Genomic DNA, 26599 nt, shown 5'->3' with positions numbered 1-26599 from the left:
TGGCAAGGCTCATGCGACCAAGAGGGCGGCCTCTTGCTGACAGCCCACTAAACCGAGGTCTTCAGTACAAGGGCCCGTAGAGAACAGAAAGCTGCTCCCAACCACAGGAGTGAGGAAGGAGACCTTTCCCCAATACAGCCTCAGATGAGACTACAGCCGTGACAGCCTTACAAAGGACCTAATGCTGAGATATTAAACGTGTTGTATTTTTAAGCTGCAAAGTTTGTGGTAATATTAATATACAAAAATTAATCACAAATACAGATCTCAGGATACATTTTTTTACTTTAAAACATTTTTATTATAAAAGTAATACCAACAAAGAAAAACTAAAATCTTAAAGAAAGACAAAGCCGTCCATTTACTGCCCTGCGCTCCTATTATAACCACAGTTAGGAATTTATTTTGTCCTCTTTTTTATTATACACTTGGTGTGTTATTTACAGCCATAATCATACCCATTCATACACTTTTGTATCTTGCTTTTTTCTTTTTACTAAGCATTTTCTCATGTTTTACAGTATACTCATTTCTAATTTTTAATGGGTACATAACACACAATTCATTACCTTTGTATGTTTATTGACTATTTCCCCAGACCAGGTGTTGGCAAACTATGGCCATGTGTTTGTAAATAAAGTTTTATTGGAATACAGGCATATCCATTCATTTACATACTGTCTACAATTATTTTTATTCTACAAACAGCATAGCTGAGAAGTGAGAAAATCTATATGGCCTGAAAAACCTAAAATAGTTCCTTTCTGGCACTTTCCAGAAAAACTTTTCTGACTCTTGCTTTAACTTTTAAAATACGTTTCTTCGCAACAATTAATTAAGAAAAAGTAGAAAAACTAGGTTTACTGAAGAAAGATGTTTTTAAGGTTCACACTGTCCGCTACCATTAATATCTCTCCTACAATAGTCTAGCTATGATACAGTATGGTGGTAGTAGTAAGAATAGGGAAAAAAAAGGCCCAGTGCTCTTGTAGGTTAACACTTCTCTGGTCCCTATTAATCTAGATATGCAATTTTATACTCTGGATGAGCATATTTTTAATTTTGATTTAAAGTTAACCAAAGAAGGAAGTAACATTAATTGTACCATGAAAACTAAAGTAAATTCTCCATTTCTGCAGACTAGCTGTAGTGACCAAAAGGCACAGAGAGAGTTCAGTAAGGGAAAGAGATGGTGGTCTCAAGAATGTCCTATCCTTCTGAACATACCATAGGCATAAACTTGTATATGACTATAATCAAACTGTCTCCAGGTGAGAAAGTTCTAGAGCAACTATCTTACTATTTTTTTTTTAACAAAATAAATTCTATATGGGAAAGTTTTATTCTTCAAAAAAGAAAACTTCTGGAATGGGACCAGCTAAGTCAGCCCTGACTATCTCTGAGATAAAAGATGAACCAGGCTGATGGTTCTTAATCCAGGATAAGGATTCTTAATCGGGAAGGATAGGTGTCATCTTCTAAGCGAAATATTCTGCAACATAAAAAAAAGAAAAAGATCAGGATGGACCTTTTCCCCAAAAGATAATGTAATTTAAAGCAAAACTCGAAAGATATTTATTGTGATTATCTCAATTATGCTAACAATGTGAAGAAATCATATGAAACACATTTATGTATTAAATTGTTCCTGTCAAAATGCCAACCAATTTAACATTTCCTTAAATGTTCTTTTGGTTAAAACTATTATAAGCCTTTATATTCCACCCCAGTTACTCATCAAATAATTAAATGCGTCATGACTTGGTGAAGGACTCTTGGAAACTACAAAATTTTCTGTAGAGTGAGGAAGTCAAATAATTTTTTGTGAAAACAACCAGGAACATGTTACTTTGAACAGAACATAGCTAGTTTTCTGAGGTATGAGACATCAATTCCTTTTTCCCTTGAATTTTCATATTGCAAAAGAAGCGATGGTTCTGTGAACGCATTGATTCACACTTAAAATCATGTCATAATTTTCTTCTTTTTTCACTGTTTTACTGATAGTCACCTCCAAACTGACCTGAGGATCCGGCAGCATAAATCCGTCAGTGAGTTTGTAGTAGACTATTGTAGAGTCAGACTCCACTATAGCCAAAGTAAACGACATGGGCAAGTCAGGATCACCTTGCAATTTTCGCGATGCCTTCAAGATTTCCCTTATCCTGAAAACAGAGTCATAACACATTTAGGATTCACAGTCACTCAGTTAATAACAAGGTGAAATACTGTAAAATCTTGGAGTCAAGGTACACAATAACATTATATCCATAACGCTGACTCAGGAAATGTCTGAAGGCTCAAATATAAACATTTAAGTTACCTTTTTATACAGAAAATCCCACAAATAAGCATTATCTACTGTCTTTCAGTCCTCCTTTTTTGTATTCACTCATCTCTCCCGATCATCATACCTAAGAGAATCAAACTGTATCTAGGGAACCTTCAGAAAGGGACACTAACAGTATTTCAGTTCAGTTCAGTCCAGTCGCTCAGCCGTGTCCGACTCTTTGCGATGCCATGAATCGCAGCACGCCAGGCCTCCCTGTCCATCACCATCTCCCGGAGTTCACCCAGACTCACGTCCATTGAGTCAGTGATGCCATCCAGCCATCTCATCCTCGGTCGTCCCCTTCTCCTCCTGCCCCCAGTCCCTTCCAGCATCAAAGTCTTTTCCAATGAGTCAACTCTTTGTTTGAGGTGGCCAAAGTACTGGAGTTTCAGCTTTAGCATCATTCCTTCCAAAGAAATCCCAGGGTTGATCTCCTTCAGAATGGACAGGCTGGATCTCCTTGCAGTCCAAGGGACTCTCAAGAGTCTTCTCCAACACCACAGTTCAAAAGCATCAATTCTTTGGCACTCAGCTTTCTTCACAGTCCAACTCTCACATCCATACATGACCACTGGAAAAACCATAGCCTTGACTAGATGGACCTTAGTCAGCAAAGTAATGTCTCTGCTTTTGAATATGCTATCTAGGTTGGTCATAACTTTTCTTCCAAGGAGTAAGTGTCTTTTAATTTCATGGCTGCAGTCACCATCTGCAGTGATTTTGGAGCCCCCCAAAATAAAGTCTGACACTGTTTCCACTGTTTCCCCATCTATTTCCCTAATAGTATTTACTAATACTAACAGTTTTTAGTGCATCTAAATTAGCTAAAAATTTCCGTTACTCATCTTCCAAGTTTCCAATTTGGTATCTTACAGCAAAACAATTGGTATTCAGGGTTTTGTTTTTTTTTTTTCAATAGACTATAATAAATATTTCCCCTTATTTCTACATGGTGCTCAAAATTACAGTCTTTATAAGGTTATATAATATTCTATTGATTCACAATTTATCCAATCATTCCCCTATTGCTGTAATGTTCTTTCAGGGTTTCTTTTTTGTGAGGAGGATGGTGCTAAGAAAGATAAACTGTGATAATCATCTTTCTGCAGGTAGTAGTTTCTTTTTAAATAATTCTGCTGGATCTTTCCAAGTATCAGAAGTATTGGATATGAATACACATATTTCTGTGGCTCTCATGTATTCTGATACTTAATAAAAGCAAAAAGAAAAATACAGAGAGAAAAAAATTTTTTATAAAATTAAATGTCAAGTATCAACGTTATGAAGGATTTTGGTTTGCTTGCTGTGGAAAATAATCTAGTAAATCCAATATCAAGATCTTCAAAGCACTGTTAGCTTTTGCTTACCATGAACTAAAAATCCTTATTACCTACCTAACAAAACCTGTGTTCAGTAATTGAGGAAAATGTAAACTCCAGGGGAGCCTTCTTAAAAGGGAAATAAAAAATGATCAGCTGCTTTTTTCATTATGCTAACCAATTTTCTGGAATTGGAAAAAGATTTACTAGCATATTAACATGCTACAACTGAATACATCAATAACACTATACTCTCTTTAGCAAAAGCCTGATTTGTCCCCTTAAATTCTACTCCCAACTCTAAGTAAAAATTCTTGTGGTGACTCTTCACCCATCCTACTAGCTCTTTAATTTATAAAGCACCTAAAAAGAAGTCTCTGCTTTGAAACAGTCTTCCTACAGTAATTATAATACTTTTTTAAAAAACCTGTGGAGAAGACAAGATTTTATGTTTGGGAACACATGTAAGAATTAAAGATTTTAAAATTAAAAAAATAAAAAACTAAAAAAAAAAAAGTGATTTAAAACAGCAATAAACCTCTGGGAAAGCTGAAACTGAATTGTTCTTGCTAAACTACCATTTAGTCACTGCATAATATGTTACAGAGTGATAACTGGTTTCTTAAAACAGTCACAAAAGGCTGCTTACCTACTACCTGTCATTTAATATTCACAAGTATATAATCACATAAGGAGAGAATGAGTTTCTAAGTTTGTCAAACCTCATAGTCAAACCATTTCTAAGATGACCTTGAGAGAGTCAATTCAACAGCATGGTAATACTGGATAAATAAAATTTTTGCCTGAAAATAAATCTTAATTCCTTTTCAAGAGTCAGCAAAGCATCATCTTCTTTCCCCAATCCTACAGAGACACCTTGTGCAAACCTACATTATTATAATCACTACCTTGTATTTACACACCTAAGTGTCTGCTTCCACTGGCTTGTACTAATTTTGAGTGTCAAAGCTTTCTAAGAAAAAGATTGTTAATAATATGTAGTAGAATGCTTCCAAGTATCTGTAGCAATTTCTTCAAAATATCTGACAGTTGCTTGCTTTTTCTTTAACCAGCATGCATGCTAAGTTGCTTCAGTTGTGTCTGACTCTGCGACCCTATGGACTGTAGCCTGTCAAGCACCTCTGTCCATGGGATTCTCCAGGCAAGAATACTGGAGTGGGTTGCCATGCCCACCTCCAGGGGATCTTTCCAACCCAGGGTTCAAACCTGCTTCTCTAACATGTCATCACAACATTCAAATTGCTCTATCATTTGTCTCTATACCTGCCAAACTCTGCACACCTACTTTTCTATAGCCCATGAGCTAAGAATGACCTTTATATCTTCAAATGGTACATTTTGAATGGTCATATAAGTACCTACAAAATAGCCTTGATTTTGCCACCCTGCCCATGAAGCCCAACATACTACCTGGTCCTTTAAGAAAAGTTTGTTGACCCCTACTCTACACTATGAAAAAAGTTAAGAATAAAAATTGTAAAAAAAAAAATTGTAAGATATGATCACCAAGTCAGTGTTCCTCTTTTTCAATATTACATATTCAAAAGTCAGAGCTGGAGATTTCACTTCTAAGTAGGATATAGAAGATCTCAAAAGACCACCATTCCTATGATAATAAAGAGAAAATACCTCATTTGCTTAAAAATATACCATTTTTCTTTAATGCCATAAAAGAGAGGTAAACACAAAGAGGTATAAAGGAGCTAAATTCCAATGAGAAATAAGCCCTTCCTGGGTAAACTAGAGACCAAGACACAGCCACTTCTAACCCTCAAGGGCAACTGCTAAGTCTGGTCACTGTGGCTGGAGGAGTGAGCCAGTCATAGGAAAGTGACTTCCCTGGGACCAGGAGAAAACAGCCACACTTGAACTGGTGTGGGGGACTGGAATCTTGAGGGACATCAGTCCCTCCAGTTCACCAATTCTTACTCATGGGACTTCTGCTGTGTTTAAGCAGCAGCATGAAAAGCTGGGGAAGGGACTAGAAAATGGCAGGCAAGCCCTAATCACTAGGCCCTGCTGACGAGAGAGGCCTGATTCCATTCTCAAGACATTTGAAACCAGAACAGAACTGATCACTATAAAGCTGCAACTCAGCCGTGATTCCTCTTGACTTCTGATCTGAATGACTAAATAAGACCCTGCCTCTACCTGCCAGATAGAGGAAAGGATGAGCTCTTTGGGGGGCGGAGTCAGGGGCAGATAGGTAGCACCCACATCAGTCTATGAACCTCAGTCTCTTCTGCATACACAATGGCCAGCATCCCATGAAAAACTCAAAGCTATGTGAAGAAGGTGGAAAATATATCTACTAATCAACAGCAAAAAATCAATACAAGAAGACTATCAGAAAACTAAGGCTGTTGAAAAACTTAGATGCTGGAGTTAAGATTCTAAAACAACTACAATAAATACTATTGTATTGATAAAAAACAGACAAAATGAGTGATAAGATGAAAAATTTAAGCAAAAGAATGAAAATTCTAAAGAAAATGAACATTTTAGAATCTAAAAATATATTTTCAAAATTACTGACTAGGCTCAATGACAGATTAGACACAACAGAAGAAAGAATTCAGTGAACCTAAAAACAGGTCACAAAAAACTTAATTGAAGTATAATACAAGGAGAACATTTTTTTTTTCTTTAAATAAAACATCAGAGGCCTTTAGTGCAATATCAGTCTAACATACATGTAAATTGCAGAAAGAAAATGAGGAGAGAATAGTGTGTATCTTAGTCTGTTCAGGCTGCTATAACAAAATACCACAGCTTATAAACATCAGAAGTCTATTTCTCAGGGTTCTGAAAGCTGAAAAGTCCAAGATCAAGGCACCAGCATGGTCTCTTTCCGGTGGAGGTCCTCTTCCTGGTTCACAGCCAGAACCCTCTTACAGCGTCTTCACATGGTGAAAGGGGTAAGAGACCTCTGTGAGGTCTTCTTTCAAGGCACTAATTCCATTTAGGAGGGTTCTACCATCATTGATTGCTTAAGCACCTCCAAAGATCTCACCTCCTAATACCATCATCTTCTGAGCTAAAGATTTCACCATATGAAACATAGGGGACACATTTAGATTACAGCAGTGTAGAAGAAATAGTTCAGACTTTCCCAAAATTGTTGTCTCTGAATGTAAAGTGTCTCTCTTACAGAGAGCATGTAGTTGGATCTTGTTCTTATATTCAGTCTTATAATTTGTCCTTTGATTGGAAAGTTTAATCCATTCACATTTAAAATAGTATTAATATTGTTGGATTTAGTATGCCATTTTGCTATTTGTTTTGGGTGGCTCAGCTGGTAAAGAATACGCCTGCAGTGAGGAAGACCTGGGTTTGATCCCTGGGGTGGGAAGATCCCCTGGAGAAAGGAACAGCTAGCCACTCCAATATTCTGGCCTGGAGAATTCCACGGACTGTATAGTTCGTGGGGTCGCAAAGAGTTGGACACGACTGAGTGATTTTCACTTCCACTTTCTGTATATCACATGTCTTTTTTTGTCCCTCTGTTCCTCCTTTACCTCCTTCTTTTGTATTGATATTTTCTAGAATACTATTTTAATTACTTTGTGCTTTTTTTAACTATACAGTTGATCTCTGAACAACACAGATTTGAACTGTGCAGGTCTACTTATCTATAGACTTTTTTTCAATAAATATGTATTCAATACTATAGTACTATGATCCCTGGTTTACTGAATCTGTGGATACAGAAGTGCAGACACAGAGGGTCATCTATAAAGTCGTACTCAGATTTTCAACTATGCAGAGGACTGGCATTCCTAACCCCTGCACTGTTCAAGGGTCAGCTGTACTTTTTTGAGTTTCTTAGTGGTGGTTCTAGAGATCACACCATATGCACCTTAATTTATCACAATTTACTCAGAATAATTCTAATCCAATTTTAAAACAAATAGAGAAACTCCAATATAATTTCATTCTTTTCTCCCTCCTTTGTGCTATTATTGTCATGTATGAGTATATACTATAAACTCAGTACAGTGTTACATTATTACTTTATATAATCTTATATCTTTAAAAAAGTTAAGAGGAAAAAGGATACAAAATATATTAACCTACATATTTAATATTTCTGGTATTAATATTTCTTCAAGTTACTCTCTGTCATTTCTTACTTCTTTACAGCCCCATCCTTTGTGTTAATATTATCATCTGTATTACTTCTTAATACGCTATAAGTCTGATCTGCTGATTTTTGACAAAGGTACAAAGGCAATTCAATGAAGAAAGTCTTTTTAACAAATGATGCTATAATCTGAAGATAGTATATTTTGATGTGTACAAATAGGATTACTATAATAATCAGTGGGGTGGCATACATGAAAAGGCTTTACAAACTGACTGGTAGTCACTGAATACAGTATTTTTTATCAACTATCTACACCAGATTTCCTTCTTTGAAAATTGGGACGGCTCAGAGGTTAGAGCGTCTGCCTCCAATGCAGGAGACCAGGGTTCAATCCCTGGGTCAGGAAGATCCCCTGGAGAAGGAAATGGCAATCCACTCCAGTATTCTTGCCTGGAAAATCCCATGGACGGAGAAGCCTAGTAGGTTACAGTCCACGGGGTCGCAAAGAGTCGGACACGACTGAGCGACTTCACCTTACCTTACCTTACCTTACCTTGCTCTTAAAAAACAATATCCACCTATATTGAATGGTATGATAATTAGCTAGCTTACTGCTCATATCAGAGGTTTACTTTATAAAGAGATATTTGGATGAAGCAACCATAAATATTAATCAGAAGTGTTATTACACAGCACTAATGGAAAGTGACATTCTGAAGCTACTGCAATGTACATAACTTACAAGTAAATTTCTTTAAATATCCCTAACTGGCAGGGTATGACGAAGATGGGACACAGATGGAAGGGGAAAAAAAACAACTTAAGACAACTTTTACCTATTTTCTTTTTCTCCCAATATAACATGATTTAAATCAGAAATGTATATGTGTATGTGTGTGTGCATGAATGCGGTTTTTTCCCCTAATGTAAACTGCGTGGGAATTCTAGCTCAAATACTGAAATTTAGGATAGAAATTTCCATCTCATTCATATTTGTTTCCAGAGTTCTTTGATATAAATAGCAAAACATTTTCAGACTTACTCAAAACACCCATGTGGGAAACCCTCACATTTGAAAATTAGCTCAGAGTTGTAAAGGGGGTATTGTCTTCAGAGTTGAGGGAAATCACTGTCAAAAATGAAATGGAAGTTCCCATCTCACAGTTCTGTTTATCCTCCGTGGAAGTGTGGGGGGGGGGTGGGAAATTACCAATGAATTTTCTCAGTTATAACAGAATTAAATCATTTCTCTGCCTCTGTTATTCAAAGCACTCTTGGGAAGTCTCACAAAGATTCTTGTTCAGGATCTCGTATAGTCAATGGCAATTTGTAACACATGTTTAAGGTAATGCCATCATCTTTGTCTATTTGAGAATTGTCTTATTTGTTCCCTTGTGGGGTACTAATAAACTCCTAAAGATGTTTACTTTGCATTTGAGTCAATAGACTGTGCTTTCTCAATATAACAACAACAACAGGTTTCAAAGTTCTATTTTTAAAATCACACATGATTGTAGAGATGCTGAGGATAATGAAGCATCACTAAAATACTATAGTCTCATTTAACCTCTAACAAGCTCATAGTTTGAAATCTTAATTTAGAAACCACAGAACGAAGTTTCCTTATATGCATATTTTTTAAAAGCTCAGTTCTTTGCAAAGATATTGTAGAGATGTTACATCAGACAGATCTAAAATAATAATTTAGATTATAAAACTCTTTATAGTTCATATCTGATAGAAATTCACATATGTAAAATATAACCTATGTATTAACAATAAGATCTTCAGATTTTTGAGTTCATTACATTTTAAGGGAAAAATCCCACCTAAGAAAGAGATAAATCAGTATCATAGTTGTTGATCAAGAGTAACAGAATTTGATGTTTATAACAGGTTTTTCTTTCTTATAACTGTTTAGAGAGGACCTCAGCATACTGAAAAAAGTGATTCTGAAGTTTAACAAAGCTAACTTGAGAACGTATCTGAGGCAAACACACAGAGAACATTATTTGGCTACTGCCATTTCTCCAAGCTATTTAAATTCTTTCGATAAATCTTAGCATATATATATATAGTTTTTTTTGGTAAGAACCCTACAATAGAGACTAAGTAATCTCTGGAAATTTGCACAAAGGGCAAAAAAGTTGAAGACAACATTAATTTTAACTTCAATCTTAATGCATCATGGGTTAAAATTATTATTAATTTCACCCCACAGAAGGCAATAAGTTCTTCTGTCCTCTTCAGTGTGGCCAAATTGATACATGCTTTAGTATTGATAAAAGACATTAACTCCCTGATCTGCCTCATTATGATATATTGAAAGGACACACCATAATGCAACTCTGAAACACAATGCAAGATTAAATTGGTGCCCACGGGGCCTTACTCATCCACAGGCTCAACCCTCAAAGTTTCAAGAATAACAGACCACCCACTAAGGGATCATGCCAATGCCTTCCTCATAAAAAATCAAGGCGGCTACAGTCTCAGGGGGGTTTACTCAACAATTAAGTGCCTGTGTGGCTATTTGCCCCAGTGGGAAGTCATTCTGCTAAAATAAACTGCAAGTTTGTTTTTTGTTTTTTTCTTGAGGGTAAGAAAAAAAAAAAAATGCTATGCTAGTTGAAAGAAGCTGCCAGAATGGGTGGTTTCACCAGAGGCAGATTTCCAGCAGAGGTTGAATGAGGACACGCATCCTGATATGCAGGCAGACAAACGCCAGAAGTCACTTCACGAGTTATTAGACTTCAGGCCTCATATAAAATAATGATCACTTAATGAATTTGTAATAAAGAATATATACTTTTGGAGAGAAGGAATATTTTTTACCAGGAAATAATAATGGAGTATCCTTCAAAAAATATGTAGCACTTCAGAATTAAATCTTATAACTAAGAACATCTTTAAAAATGTTCTAAAGGAGGATCTGTTAGTTCTATTAACCCTTTACTCCACCATTACTGTAAGTCCTTCTTCCAAGCACTTAGGCAAAAGAAGGGCGTGTGAGCGGTGAAGATATGGCTGGAAAACAATTTAACTAAAAGGTAAGGAGTCTATTCATAGCATCAGCAGAGGGACTCTCCAGATCTGTGGCTGTTCTCTCCACAGATGTAGACAGTTTGAGTTACCATGTAAAGTGTGGGAAAATCTCGCAAACAGATGAATTTTGTAGACACTCTAGTTTTTTAGAAACTCTTGTAAGGTTGCTTGGAGCAACCGTATGTTCTTTAAGATATTATTCAGCAACTTTCTTTTGCAGAAATTGAGTCATCTCCCTCACTCATCCAACAAATACCTATTTGACACCAGATATCAGGTACTAGGTTAGGCACAGGGGAAGTATTAATAGCAATGAACAGAACAGAGTTCCTGTTTCCATCAAGGAAGTGGGAGGAAGAAGAAAGTAAATAATATATAATACACTGGGTAGCAATAAATGTGGTAATAAAAGAGGGCCACTTTGTAGGTTGCAATAGCACAGAGGGTGAGACGATAGTAGCTTATACCAGCATGATATGGTATAGCAAAAGAGGTGAGAGACGGTCAGATTTTAGGTAAACTTTTAAGGCAGAAGTGACAGAATTTGTTAACAAATTAATTTGGAGGTCTGAGAACAGGTGGATTAAAACTAATCAGAGATTATCTAGCAAGGTTAATATATGAAAGTCAGTCGCTTTCCTATATACCAGCAATGAACAACTGGAATTTCAAATGAAAAACACAACACCATTTACGTTAGCATCCAAAAAGTTAAATACTTTAGGTATAAACTAAGAAAAATATACACAGGATCTGTTTAAAGAAAACTACAAAACTCTGATGAAAGAAATCACAGGAGATCTAAATAAATGGAGAAACAGTCCATATCCTTGGATAGGAAGAGTCAATGTTATTAAGACGCCAATTCTTCCCATTGCGATCTATAAATTAAGCACAATCCTAATCAAAACTTTCAACTATACACCATTCTAAAAAAGGCAAAGCTACTGAGAGAGGTAAAAGTTCCGTGGCAGCCAGCAGTTCAGAGCGGGGGCAAAGGGATGACTATGTGCAGCACACGGGATTTTTAGGGCAATAAAACTATTGTGTATAACAGTGGATATGTGACATTGTGCATGTGTTAAAACCAGTAGACCTGTACAATAAGAACAGTGAACCTTAACGTAAAACTATGGACCTTACTTAATAATACTATATCAATATTGGTTCATTAATTACAACAAATGTACCATACTAAAGCAAGACAATAATAACTAATAAACACTGCGCTGGACTGAAACTTAAGTGGGAAGCCTCTGTACTATCCACTCAAGTTTTCTGTAAATTTAAAATTGTTCTAAAAGATAAAGTATAGATAGATACAAAGCGATAACTATCCGCAAGGTTTCTGGCCTGAGCTTCAGAATGCATAGTGTTGCCATTTATGAAAGAAGGCAAATAAAGAGTTGTTTTTTTTTTAACATGCATCTATTCTTTTTCAAATTCTTTTTCCATTTAGGTTGTTACATAATATCGAGCAGAGTTTCCCATGCTTACAGTAGGTCCTTGTTGGTTATCCAATTGCTATATTCTAAGTATATAGCAGTATGTACATGTCAATCCCAAACTCCCTGACCATCCCGCCTCACATCACTTCCCCTCTGGTAACCATAGGTTAATTCTCTAAAGTTTTTGCACAGCAAAGGAAATCATAAACAAACCGAAAAGGCAACCCGGCACACAACAGATGCCTAATAAATGAATAAGCAACCTAAAATATGAGGCAGCAATATGCAACTTACTTTTTTATCTTTCCCCTCAAACAAAAAGATGCTTCTTCGGCTCTAGATGGCCTATAATTCTATTAATATTCATTTATATTCATATTTAATGCTCCAAGAGAAAGTATAATTATAGATATTCATAAAATTTTTTACTGAAAGTTATACTATTTTAGTATAAGAAGAATAAATAAAATTTTAATTTTTCCTACACATCTGTGTTTTAAAATATGGGTTTTTTCCCTCTTTCCTCAAAAAAAAACACTGGGTACAATGGATTTAAAAATAAACAACTGGTCCATTTTTATTATTTGGGTTACTGCTGTGAGAACACATAAACAGCTAATAAAATATTTTTAAAATAATTATGTCCTTTAAAAAAAGAAAAATTACTCTTTACAGGCCTTAAAAACTATATTTAAAAGCTACAGTAACTCCGACAAAGTAAAAAGAATTGCAGTCAGGAAGAATGTATTCTTTTGAAACACTAAAAACCTTGACAACAACATTGCAGGAAACAGGTTGATACAGTTTAATAAGCTAAGCATCAGATTAAAAACTCACAGGATTTCTAGTCTAACTTTGGCTCTGACACTATTTTTATGTATAATGAATTTTTTCACTTCTCTTAAAGCATAAATTATATAAAGATCTCACCAAAAGAGTTCTGATCAAATCAAATGGCAAAAGTTATTAGACTTTTACCCTTATGGCTGCCGAACTAGCAGATAACCACTCTGGTATATGAAATGGTAAAGGCTATTTTTCCCCTAATTTCCAGAGTGATGTTCAGACAGGAAGATGCTAAGAAAGGGAACATTTGGAAAAACTGCCTTTCAGATAAACTGGTAGAAGGTACCCATTTTAGAGAGGTTATCAATCACCATACATCAAAAGAAACGCCACTAATTTGTGGAAGTGGAGGGATAAAACGGTCATCGGAGAGGTTCCATCCTCACATAAGCTGTCCACTATCCTGCTCTGGCACTGAGAGAAGAGAGTCATTTATAATTTAGTCAGGTTTAAAAGGATGAATGATGCATTGGTATTACTCAGCAAGGAACTATAGCCCTTTGTAACAAAAGAGATTTACTGAGCATTAAAAAAAAACAGTATCTTAACTGTCCCTGGATCTCATAATTGTAAAAAATACTCTGCTCAGCTGTTTAAAAAAAATTATCTGCTCGGCTTTTTAAAAAAACTTATATATAAAAACAGATAAGCTTAAAACATGGCAAATGGGGTTTGAATTTTCAGCACATCTCTCATGTTTTACTGAGGAAATTAAATTGATATGCAAATTGGAAAATGACACAGTTCTACCAGGAAAAATAAAACAAAACTGACAGCTAAAAAACACAAAAATATTTTTTTTCCCCTCACAATTTGCTATGGGTCCTTGTGTAAGTTTCTTAAGGAAGGTATTTTCCCATATACAACTACCCATAATACTAGTACTATTACAGAAACCTATAAAACTACCTTAATTTTGTTGTAATAGACTTCATCCATTTAGGGACATTCAACAAATATCAATGTCAGGATGGCAAGAATACTGGAGAGGGTTGCCATGCCCCCCTCCAGGGGATCTCCTGACCCAGGAGGGAACCCAGGTCTTCCGCACTGCAGGCAGATTCTTTACCGTCTGAGCCACCAGGGAAGCGCAATATTGTACAGCACGAGGAACTCTACTTAATGTTATGTGCCAGCCTGGATGAGAGTCATGACTGGGGGAGAATGGATACACGTATATGTATGGCTGAGTCCCTTTCCTGTTCATCTGAAACTACCACAGCATTGTTAATCGGCTATACTCCAATACAAAATAAAAAGCTTAAAGTAAAAAAAAAAAAAAAGAAAGAGAGAAACGCATGTTCTATCCCTGGGTTGGGAAGATCCCCTAGAGTAGGAAATGGCAACCCACTCCAGTATTCTTGCCTGGAAAATTCCACGGACAGAGGAGCCTGGAAGGCAACAGAGGACACACACACACTAATTTCATGTATAAAGTGCTTTAGAGAAAACAATGACCACAGACTGCACTTTTGCTCAAAGTACTGCATTAACTCACTGCTATTCAAACACACAAGACTTCCCTGGTGGCTCAGACGGTAAAGTGTCTGTCTACAGTGTGGGAGACCCGGGCTCCATTCCTGGTTTGGGAAGATCTCCTGGAGAAGGAAATCCACTCCAGTACTATTGCTTGGAAAATCCCATGGACAGAGGAGCCTGGTAGGCTTCAGTCCATGGGGTCGCAAAGAGTCGGACACGAGTGAGCGACTTCACTATTCAAACACACATTTGGTCTGTGATGGAATTTGTATTCTTGCCAGAAACTACATACATAAAACCAACAGGGGCCAACCCTGGGAAAATGAGTAGGAAATGGATACACAAACTGTCTGGGCATTCTGAGAAACTGACATAGATATAACATTAAACGTTGCCTAGAACTGCTACCTTTTAAGGAGTCACCAAATAATTGAGTTGGCCAAAAAGTTCACTGGAGGCTTTCCATTAAATTTTATTGAAAAAAACCTGAATTAACTTTTAGGCCAACCAAAACATATACACCATAAAATAAATAATGGAAAGAATAAGCTTTTCAAATATATATGCCACTCTCTCACTCAGTAGTCAAGCTGCAAGACAGTTACTACCATAGTTTTAAGGACTATGGTGAGATTATTATCACTGGGGAAATAGTTCATAACTAAGTTTAATTAACTATGAAAATGACAGAGTGTGGTCCAGTATTACAAACAAAAGATTCTAAAACTTGGGCCTTCAGTAACGGTAACAGCTAACAAGCCTTAGGTACACTGTACCCTTTGTGGATAACATGCAGTTGCACCCACTGCAACTGCCAACTCCTCTGGCTCTTGGGCTTTGTATACTACCCAAATTCCCTAGTAATAAAAATGTCATTTTAAGTTTGTGAAGAACACAAAACATTTACAATAAAGAAAAACACCACAATCAAGCAGCTAAGCAACACAGTCTAGGATAGTGGTTTATAGCTGGTGTGCTTAGGTTGATCATACAAGTGTGTGGTAATTTATTTCTAACAACAAAGCTTCAAAGTTGGCAGGCTATATTTTTACATAAAATTAATATTCCCCATAATATATTACCATTCTCACCCACTCACATTCTACTATGCTTTCTTGGGTGAGAGTCAGAGTGGGGAGTCAATACAAAGAGGTCCTGGGAACAATATACAAACTAAAGCTCTAGGATATCTATACTGCAGTTCAAGGAGAGTGGACTAGAATCATGGGTCAGGACAACAATAAAGGTGAAATAAAAGTTAAAATAAAGGTTAAAACCACCAGTCAGAGCTGGGCATTAAGCATCAGTAGCTACTAAGATCACACAGAGAGGAAACCAGACATTACACGTCTCCTGATGAAAGAATGGACTACCAGCTAGAATGTGATCCAATTGCATCTAACCAAGCTGCTGGTTTCAGCTGCCAATTTGCAGAAAATACAGAGGACAGGGAAACATGCTGAAACGCACCATGAGTGAGCAATCAACAAACCCATACTACGGGAGAGTATGTATGTCAAACAGCCTAGGTTCTTTAACAGAAAAATTGTGAGGAAAAGAGAAGGATAGAGGCAGAACCCACACATCAGGAGTGGGTAAACCACCAGTCTATGGATCAATCTGGATGCCCTCTGTTCTTGTAAATGAAGTTATAGGGACATAGCCACACCCATCTGTTTATATATTTGTCTAGGGCTGCTTTCCCCCTAACGTGACAGAGCTAAGGAGTTGCAACAGAGACCAAACAAACAGCCAGCAAATCTCAAAATATTTACTATCTAGAGCTTTATGGATAGCTTGTTGATCTCTACGGCAGATTAACAGAGTTTTACAGGATATAACCACAAACATTTTTTCATGGCAAAATTTATGAGATACAAATAAGGAACTGCTTTATTTGTAGAAATTACATTGATTTTTAAATGTACATAAAAAAATAAAAGGGCATTATATGCCTCCTGATAAAAGAACAGACCATCAGCTATAGTCTTATTAATATGATAATAATCAAAGCCCTGATTCCAGCTTCCAATTTGCAGAAAATACAGAGGACAGGGAAACATTAAAATGCACCCATGAGTATACCATCCAATAGTATACCAAAATAAAAGTTATCATCATAAAAGTAAGAATAATGGGAAAGGAAAAGGTTATGCTTAGCACAGGGCACACTGAAGGAGTTCTGAGATGCCTGGAAAGGTTTCATTTCTTGACTAGGTGGTGGTTATAAGTGTTCAAAATGTTCTCTTTGTAACGCAGCCTATGCATTAATACTGTGCTGCTTTCTGTATCTGGTTTTATTCTCCAATAAGAGATTTTAAAGTCACCAGCAAAGTAAGAAGAATGATAGCTATGAGACTTTGTTATCTACAAGGAGATTCTGGTGCAATTCATTGAATCCTTTATTATCTTTTGGAAATAGTAGAGCATAAATAAAAACACCTTTTTAAGCTCAGCTTTTTATATATGAAATCTGGATAAAACAAGAACTCTGTATACCACTAAGGGTTCTAGATCTAATGAAACAAGTGAAGGTACTCTAAAATTCTGTAACATTCTCTACCAATGCAAAATATTCTTATAACCACATGGAATAAGCTACTGCATCATTCCCCTACATAAAGTCCTTCCACAACACCATCCACGCAGCAGTACTTTTTAAGACCTCTTTCTAGAAACCTAGGACTCAACAGACATGCTTCAGGGGTAGGGAATCATGTATATTGTATAGACTGGACCTTGCACAAAGGTGCTAGGTAAAAGGGTGTCTGAAATCTGTTTGATGGAGCTTGCCAAACCTGAATCCTGGTGAAGACTTTTTCCGTATGTCCAAGGGAGTCCCTTTTTTCTAATTCACTCCAAAGCAAGTCATGAACTAGCTGTTCAGTTCAGTTCAGTTTCAGTTCAGTTGCTCAGTTGTGTCCAACTCTTTGCGACCCCATGAATCGCAGCACACCAGGCCTCCCTGTCCATCACCAACTCCTGGAGTTCACTCAGACACATCCATCGAGTCAGTGATGCCATCCAGCCGTCTCATCCTCTGTCATCCCCTTCTCCTCCTGCCCCCAATCCCTCTCAGCATCAGAGTCTTTTCCAATGAGTCAACTCTTCGCATGAGGTGGCCAAAGTACTGGAGTTTCAGCTTTAGCATCCTTCCTTCCTTCCCAGGGCTGATCTCCTTCAGAATGGACTGGTAGTAGGCCTGTTCAAACATCCTCCCAGATCTACCTTTTGTCAAATTTAACATCAGAAACTGTCTGAAAAGATTCTGCATCATTAAGCTAAAACATGAACAAGCACATCTTACGTCTGTATTTCCCTGGTTAATTCCTCTTCTGTGAACTGCTGTTCATTTTCTTTGCCCATATTTTTCATCTGGATTGCTTTTTCCCTCAAGTCACAGAAGTTATTTACATATTCTGATTGAATCTTTGTCAGCTATACATCAGTAAATCTCTTCTCCTAGTCTATGGAAACTTCTATATTGTCAGTGGGACTATGAACTGATAACCTTCTGGAGAGCAGATTACTAATAAGCAGTAAAGATGAAGGTGTAACTGCTGTATGTCCCAGCCATTTCACCTCCAGGTTTCTCCCTTAGGGAGACTCTCATACATGAGAACAAGGATATACTTACATGGGATATTCATTACAGTATAATTTGTAACAGCAAAAAAGTATGAACAGTGATGTCCTTGAAGATGTATGTAACACTTCCTCCCTCATTTCCCACCCATCCCTCTTTTCCCATGCATTCTATTCATTTATTAATGGCCTTAGCCCATGCCATTAAGCACCTACTCTGAACCAGATTCCATAATAGGTAGGCAGTCACTACTTCCACTTGTCTTGCTAACACATGGTTTCTTAGCACTTTCAGGAGGCTTTTCCCATCCTTCTGGGTCCTGATACAACCTTAAGTAAAGTGCTTGTCAGTATACCCCACTACTCCTGTTATTCAATTTGTTGTTGCTGTTTAGTCGCTAAGTTGTGTCTGATTTTTTTGTGACCTCATGGACTGTAGGCCACCAGGCTCCTCTGTCGATGGGATTTCCCAGGCAAGAATACTGCAGAGGGTTGCTATTTCCTTCTCCAGGGGATCTTCCTAACCCAGGGATCAAACCCATGTCTCTTGCATTGCAGGTGGATTCTTTAACACTGAGCCAATAGGGAAGCCCTGTTATTCAATTACCTAACAATAAATTAAGTGGAGGTGGTCCCAAATTACTGTTAATTAAATTTCTGAACAAAGGACAATTTTATTTCCTAGATCTCATCTAACAATTACCAAAAAATGAAATAAAATTTATTTTCCAAGCCAACAATTAAAGCTAGAACATTACTTTCAAGAGAAAGTCTTAAATACCATATGGTCACCTGCATACGTGGAACTGCACACCCATACGAAAGTTCATAGACACAGAAAACAGATAGGAGGTTGCCAGAGGCAGTGGGTAAAACAGGTGAAAAGAGTTAAAAAGTATAAACTTCCAGTTATAAAATAAATAAGTCATGGGTATGTAGTGTACAGCATGGTGACTATAGTTAATAATACCATATTGCATTATTTGAAAGTGGCTAAGAAAGTAGATCTTAAGGGTTCATATCACAAGGAAAAAAACTCTGTAATTATATACAGTGACCAATGGTAACTAGATTTATCGTGGTAATTATTTTGCAATATATACAAATATCAAATCATTATGTTGTACCCCTGAACCTAACACAATGTTGCATAACAATTATGCCTCAGGAAAGAAATGGGCTGTCTTGATCAGCACAGTATCTCTAACACAGACCACCTCCTGACATAAGCCGATAAATATTTGCTAGGTAAAGACTAAAAAATCCAAGCAATATTGTCTGACAATAATAATTTTTAAAGTGAACCCAGGGATTTCTTTTTATAGATAGTTTATTACCAAATAAAGAGCTGTTTATTCTCTTAAATTTAAAAAAATGTATTTTTTTAAGGTGAGTTACCTTCATAAATTCCTACCCAAATACTTTTAGGACTTGTCTTAATGAACTTCCTCCCTATACAGACGGCCAGAGATTCAAAGTCAATAATTTTCTTTGTGTTACTAATGAAGGAAAATTCCTACATTAACCACAAATGTCTGAAATTGCACCATTACTGTTATATATGTAACATTTTATATAGAGAGTACACATGGGAGTAAAAATAGATTAAAGTTTGCCTATTACCTAAAAATATCACTCCTGTTAGAACCTGAGGAATGAAATCAAACACACAAATCTTTATTTGTTAAAAGGTTATTTGCATTCTTTGAGTTGAGAACATTTTATGCCATAGAAAGCATAATAAATCTAATGTGTACTGGGTCCCATTTGTGCTATTTTCTATATTATCATTCCACTGCCTAATATAATCATGAATATTTATATAAAAATAAGACACACAGACTAAGCTCTCTGCTTTATTAAATACAAGAGTGCAAAAATGGATTACTAAGTTAACCTTCCAACTAATTCTACTTAAAGAAAACAAGCTTAAAAAGCTAGAAAAGCAATAATCACAATTACGGAAAAACTAGAAATTAATCGGGCAAATTTATAGTTCTAGATTTATGAAATGATTTTGATTCAAACAGACTATATTCATTTTGTTTTTTAGGATTAAATATGTTAATTCTAAATGGTAGTTCCTTGTCCAAATAAATAACAATAATACTAGCTAGGATGACATTGTTACAGCAATTTAAAGACACAAAGGGAGAGTCTGAAGGAGTGAATTATTATGTCTCTTAGATAGAAGCATTATTGGAAATAAAGCTAGTTAAATTGTTGTGTATTGATTCTCAAAACACACAGAAAAATCTCACAGTAAGAAGCCTCTCAAAGAATAGTATAAATAGCCTGAAATATCGAAAGATAATTCTTGTAACAAATCATACATACCAAAAATATTTAATAGAAATCTAAAAATTAGCTTAATGTAATTTTAAGGAATACACACAATGAAAAAATAACCAATTATGGTAGCTTTGATTTGGAAGGGATCTCACATATTATCTACTGATAACCTGTAACCTTCAATAAAAGACAAAGTGAAACTCAAGAATTGTGTGTCTCCAGCCATAAAACAAAAATCTGCACCAAGACCAGAATCCAGGCCTTCTGGCTTTAGTCCACGGTCTTTCTCCTAAATCAATATGTATTAATTCTCTATGCATTCATAGAGAATTAGGAAAAAAGCAGGTATTCATCAAAATGCTTCATGTTGGAATTTAAGGTGCTCTGCCTACTTCCCTTTTGAATTATGGTTCTGGACTCTTGAGAGTCCCTTGGACTGCAAGGAGATCAAACCAATCAATCCTAAAGAAAATCAACCCTGAATATTCATTGGAAGGACTGCTGCTAACACTGAAGCGCCAGTACTTTGGCCACTTGATGCAAAGAGCTGACTTACTAGAAAAGACCCTGACGCTGGGAAAAACTGAAGGCAAAGGAGAAGAGGGCAGCAGAGGATGAGATGGTTAGACGGCATCACTGTCTCAATGGACATGTATCTGAGCAAACTCTGGGAGATCCTAGAGGACAGAGGAGCCTGGCATGCTGCAGTTCATAGGGTCACAAAGAGTCGGACATGACTTAGTGACCGAACAACAGCTCCAAGCCCTCTTCCCTACTTATACACCCACCCAAATACACCTAGGTCTTTATCTGTCCTTTCTACCTGCCCCATAGCCTCAGAGGTTCAGGTGCTCCTCTTCCAGCTCAGGATTAATCTCTTTAACTAGTCTCCTGAATCCTCCCCTCCCCATCTCACAAGAAACTTGGCTCCATTACTCGTTACCTTCACTCCTCAATGTTCAGCCTTTCTCTAGGACAGTTCACAGCACAGCTGGCTTACCTCAGAACAAACAAGTCAGAAAGAGAGTGCCCAACAGAAGCCACTGTTTTTTTTCCCCAAAGTATCATTGATTTACAATGTTTCAGGTATACAGCGTGTGTATGTGTGTGTATGTGTGTGTTTGTGTGAGTCCCTGGGTCAGGAAGATCCCCTGGACGAGGGCATGGCAACTCACTCCAGTATTCTTGCCTGGAGAATCCCATGGACAGATGAGCCTGGCGGGCTACAGCCTTTGGGTTGCAAAGAGTCAGACATGACTGAAGAGACTGGGCACACATGTATGCTAAGTCACTTCAGTCATGTCGGACTCTGTGCGACCCCATAGACAGCAGCCCACCAGGCTCCGCCGTCCCTGGGATTCTCCAGGCAAGAACACTGGAGTGGGTTGCCATTTCCTTCTCCAATGCAGGAAAGTGAAAAGTGAAAAGTGAAGACGCTCAGTCATGTCCAACTCTTTGCAACCCCATGGACTACAGCCCACCAGGCTCCTCTGCCCATGGGATTTTCCAGGCAAGAGTACTGGAGTGGGGTGCTATTGCCTTCTCTGACACATGTATATATGTGTGTATATATACATACACACACGCACACATATAGATAGATATGCTCTTGTCAGTTGAATGCTTACAGATATTTTCTCTTATTCCATAGGTTGTCTTTTCATTTTGTTTATGGTTTCCTTTGCTATGTAAAAGTTAAGTTTAATTAGGTCCCATTTACTTATTTTTGCCTTTGTTTCCATTGCTCTATGAGACAGATCCAAAAAATAGTGCTGTGATTTATTATGGCCTGCCTAAGTTTCTTCTGGGAGTTTTATAATACCCTGTCTCACACATAGGTCTTTAATTCATTTTAAATTTATTTTTGTATACAGTGTTAGAGAATGTTCTAATTTCTTTCTTTTATTAATAGATATAGCTGTCCAGTTTTCCCAACATTACTTATTAAAGAGACTATCTTTCCTCCATTGTATATTCTTACCTTCTTTTGGCAGATTAATTGACCACAAGTGTGTGGGTTTATTTCTACACTCCCTACTCTGTTCCATCAATCTATACGTCTGCTTTTGTGCCACTACCATACTGTTTTGATTTCTATAGCTTTGTAGTATATTCTGAAGTCATGGAACATGATTCCTCCAGCTCCATTCTTCTTTTTTAAGATTTACTCCATTTCACAAGATTTATTCAAGAATCGCTCCATTTTTCTTTCTCAAGATTACCATTGCATCAAAAAGAATAGAATACCAAGGGATAAACCTACCTACCTAAGGAGGCAAAAGACCTGTACTCTGAAAACTATAGGACACTGATGAAAGAAATCGAAAATGACACAGACAGAAAGAAAAATATACCATGTCCTTGGACAGGAAAAATCAATACTGTTAAAATGACCATATGATCCAAGGCAATTTATAGATTTAGTGCAGTCTCCATCAAATTATCAAGAGCATTTTTTACATTGGAAAAGACCCTGATGCTGGCCAAGAGTGAAAGCAAAAGAAGAAGGGGGCGGCAGAAGATGAGATGGCTAGATAGCATCACCAATTCAAGAGAAATGAGTTTGAATAAACTCTGGGGGATAGTGAAGGACAGGGGAGCCTGGCAAGCTGTAGTTCACGGGGGTCACAAAAAATTGGATAATGACTCAGGAACTGAGCAACAATTTTTCACAGAACTAGAACAAAAAATTTTCATTTGTATGGAAACACAAAAGACCCCAAATAGCCTTACATCTTCTATAATCTGATCTTAGAAGTAACATCTCATCACTTTTGCCAAGTTTTATGTATTAACAGTAAGTCAAATAGTGAAAACTATGGTATAATCACACAATGGAATGGAGACTCCCTGGTGCTCCAAGGGTTAGGACGCTATGCTTTCACTGCCGAGGACCGGGTTTGATCGCTGGTTGGGGAACTAAGACCCCACAAGCTGCTCAGTGCACAACACCCACTCCCCAACAAAAAGGCAAGTCACTAATTCCAGCCCACACTCCAGGGAAGGGAATAACACAAGTGTGACCATCAGAAGGCTGGATTACAAGAAGCCATCTTAGAAGCTGCCTGCCACAGCTTCTAAAGAAGAAAAACAGAAAAGGAGGCTTTTTAACTAGAAACCAGGTCTTCTTACAAAGCAAGCAATTGGGAAAACCTGGTACTGGCATAAGAATAAATATGTTGACTAACAGAATATAAAGAGAGGCCAGAAACAAATTAAAGCATAGCTGCACAAAGATGGCATGTCAGATAATAAGGAAAGGAGGGACTATTCAGTAACTGGAGGCAGAGAAAAATGGTCATCCGACTGAAAACAGGGTCCCTAGCCTTCCTCTCATAACATTAAAATGAGCAACTTCAAAACTCTTAGTGAAAATACAGGTGAACTTCTTTTAAATCTTTACTTAGGAAATAGCTCTTATATTAGATATAAAGTGAAAGTGAAAGTGAAGTCACTCAGTCGTGTCCGACTCTTTGCAACCCCGTAGCCCACCAGGCTCCTCCGTCCATGGGATTCTCCAGGCAAGAATACTGGAGTGGGTTGCCATTTCCTTCTCCAGGGGAAGCTTCCCGACCCAGGGATCAAACCAAGGTATCCCGCATTGCAGGCAGATGCTTTAACCTCTGAGCCACCAGGGAATATATTAGATCTTTATATATTAGATATCTTTATATATTAGATATAAAGATATTGATTATTAAAATTAATAAATATGATTATATTCAAATTAAAAACTGTTATTTATCAAAAGATACCTGAAAGACAGATTTTTAAAGCTGGGAAACACAACCAAAAGGATTACTGTCAAGAATATATAAAGAACTCCTAGGAGTCAATGAGGAAACTACAAATAATCCAATAGGTAAAGGATGTGAAAATGCATTTCTCAAGAGAGGAAATAATACATATATACATAAATGTTCAGTATCAGAGACCTGCAAATTAAGACCACAATTAGACGAGCCATTCGACTGACAACAACTGAAAAGCCAGGGAACACTAAATGTCAGGGACCATACAGCTTCCAAAGGTCTTATTTACTGTGCAGGGGAAAGTAGACTAAGGCAACCACTTTGGAAGATAGTTTGAAACTATCCCCTGAAGTCAAACATGAGCAGCATTCCATCCTCAGGAGAGACATGAAAACTATGGTATAATCACACGATGGAATGCTATACAGCAGCCCACCCTCCTGGCCAAAAGACATCAGAATATAACCTTAACATAATAAAGCAAGCCTCAAAAGATTACATGCCTTTTTATAAAGTTAAAAGTATCTAAAATGAAACCACTCCCAACAAGCATGAAAAATACAGTAACATTTTACGGTAAATAAACACTTGTTCAACACGCATATTTAACTTAGTTCTCAAATAGCCAAGAATAAAGCCATGATTCCTATACCCCCAAACTCCTTTTAAAATATATTGTTGCTGCTGTTTAGTCACTAAGTCATGTCTGACTCTTTGTGACCCCATGGACTATAGCCTACCAGGATTGTCTCTGTCCATGGGATTTTCTAGGCAAAAATAATGCAGGGGGTTGCCATTTCCTTCTCCAGAGGATCTTCCTGACCCAGGGATGGAACCCATGTCTCCTGTATTGCAGGCAGATACTTTACCCCTGATCTACCAGGGAAGCCTTTAAAATATATTACTAACTCTAATTTAAGGATTCCTAGCGCTTTATGCTGGAGAAGGAAATGGCAACCCACGCCAGTGTTCTTGCCTGGAGAATCCCAGGGATGGGGTCGCACAGAGTCGGACACGACTGAAGTGACTTAGCAGCAGCAGCAGCAGTGCTTTATGCTGGAGAAGGCAATGGCAACCCACTCCAGTACTCTTGCCTGGAAAACCCCATGGACAGAGGAGCCTGGTAGGCTGTAGTCCATGGGGTTGCAAAGAGTCGGACACGACTGAGCGACTTCACTTTCACTTTTCACTTTCATGCATTGGAGAAGGAAATGGCAACCCACTCCAGTGTTCTTGCCTGGAGAATCCCAGGAACGGGGGAGCCTGGTGGGCTGCCGTCTATGGGGTTGCACAGAGTTGGACACCACTGAAGTGACTTGGCAGCAGCAGCAGCAGCGCTTTATGCAGGAAAGGAACTAACCTGCTAAACAAAAATCAAAATCAGCTGCCCACCTGTTATGGCTGAGGGAAGCACTGATGGGTGTAGGTACCACAGTCTGTAACCCTTCTCCTTCTATCTCAGTACCAAGAAGGCAGATGAGCTGGAGATCTGGTAGTCCCACACAGTTTACTTCATGCCAGCTTTTACCTGAAAGTGTATCATCGAATGGACAAGAATATTTGTCAAAAAAATAAAAGGTCTAAACATCTACCTAATACTCAGCTGAGCAAACATCACTTATAATGCTATGTCCCTTTATCTTTCTAGTATTTTCTGTTACTCATAATTCCCAGTGTTAATGAATAAAGAAATCACAACACTGACAAAATTAACAGCAAATGCATAAATGCTATATCCCGACCCAACTCATTCCCCCACGACAGCCCCAATAACAAAATAATAAATTACTTACTCTCCATGAGGTCCAGGTAAACCAAGAACGCTATATAAACTTGGGTGGCATCTCCTATATCTAATTCCATCATTTCTAAATACTGCAAATCAAAATGCAATTGTCAAAGAGAGAAGGAAGAATCTCTTAGCATTTTCTTTCAATTAACAACTAGTCAAGATAATGTATAAGACTCTCTTAAAGGTATAGTGGGAGTTACTTGGCAATTAAGCCCTGACAACTATCTCTTAAAAAAATTTATGGACTGCTAGGGTAAACACATACACACTTGCAATTGCAGATAAATAATAATATGTTACAGTAAGTGGCTAAAAGCCAAGTGAATGGAAAAAAAAAAAAATGACACAAGGTCAAAGGAGCTGCACTCAGGTGGCTTGGCTGGTAAATGTTTCCTGGCAGAAGTGGGATGCAAACTGGGCCCTGAAGGACATGTATGAATTGAGTAAACAGAGAAAGAGTGACAGTGTGAGTTATCACATGAAAGTGGAAATAAGCAACATGGATTCAAGGGCCTAGAAAGAAACCTACCTGCCAGGAGTAGAGACATCTTAATAGGACTTTTGTCGGGGCAGGTTAGCGGGAGCCTCTGATTCCCTGGTC

The 26599-nt window shown here is 37.4% G+C and overlaps 1 protein-coding gene across 2 annotated transcripts in view; it reads right to left on the bottom strand.

Moving 5' to 3' along the window:
- Positions 1-277: 277 nt before the first annotated feature.
- The window catches only part of TSEN15 (tRNA splicing endonuclease subunit 15), a 38390-nt gene continuing 12068 nt past the window's right edge, over positions 278-26599 (bottom strand). For both annotated transcript variants that reach the window (XM_069546277.1, XM_069546276.1), the window contains exons 3-6: positions 26000-26081; positions 25599-25734; positions 2024-2165; positions 278-1492 (exon numbers count right to left, since the gene is read on the bottom strand). In XM_069546277.1, coding sequence (XP_069402378.1) covers positions 1472-1492; positions 2024-2165; positions 25599-25734; positions 26000-26081 — 381 coding nt within the window. In that variant the 3' untranslated portion in view covers positions 278-1471. The remainder of the gene's footprint in view (positions 1493-2023; positions 2166-25598; positions 25735-25999; positions 26082-26599) is intronic.

The sequence above is a fragment of the Ovis canadensis genome, chromosome 12, assembly GCF_042477335.2.
Source record: "Ovis canadensis isolate MfBH-ARS-UI-01 breed Bighorn chromosome 12, ARS-UI_OviCan_v2, whole genome shotgun sequence".
Classification (NCBI taxonomy): domain Eukaryota; kingdom Metazoa; phylum Chordata; class Mammalia; order Artiodactyla; family Bovidae; genus Ovis; species Ovis canadensis.
This window is presented reverse-complemented; position numbering and strand designations above follow the sequence as displayed.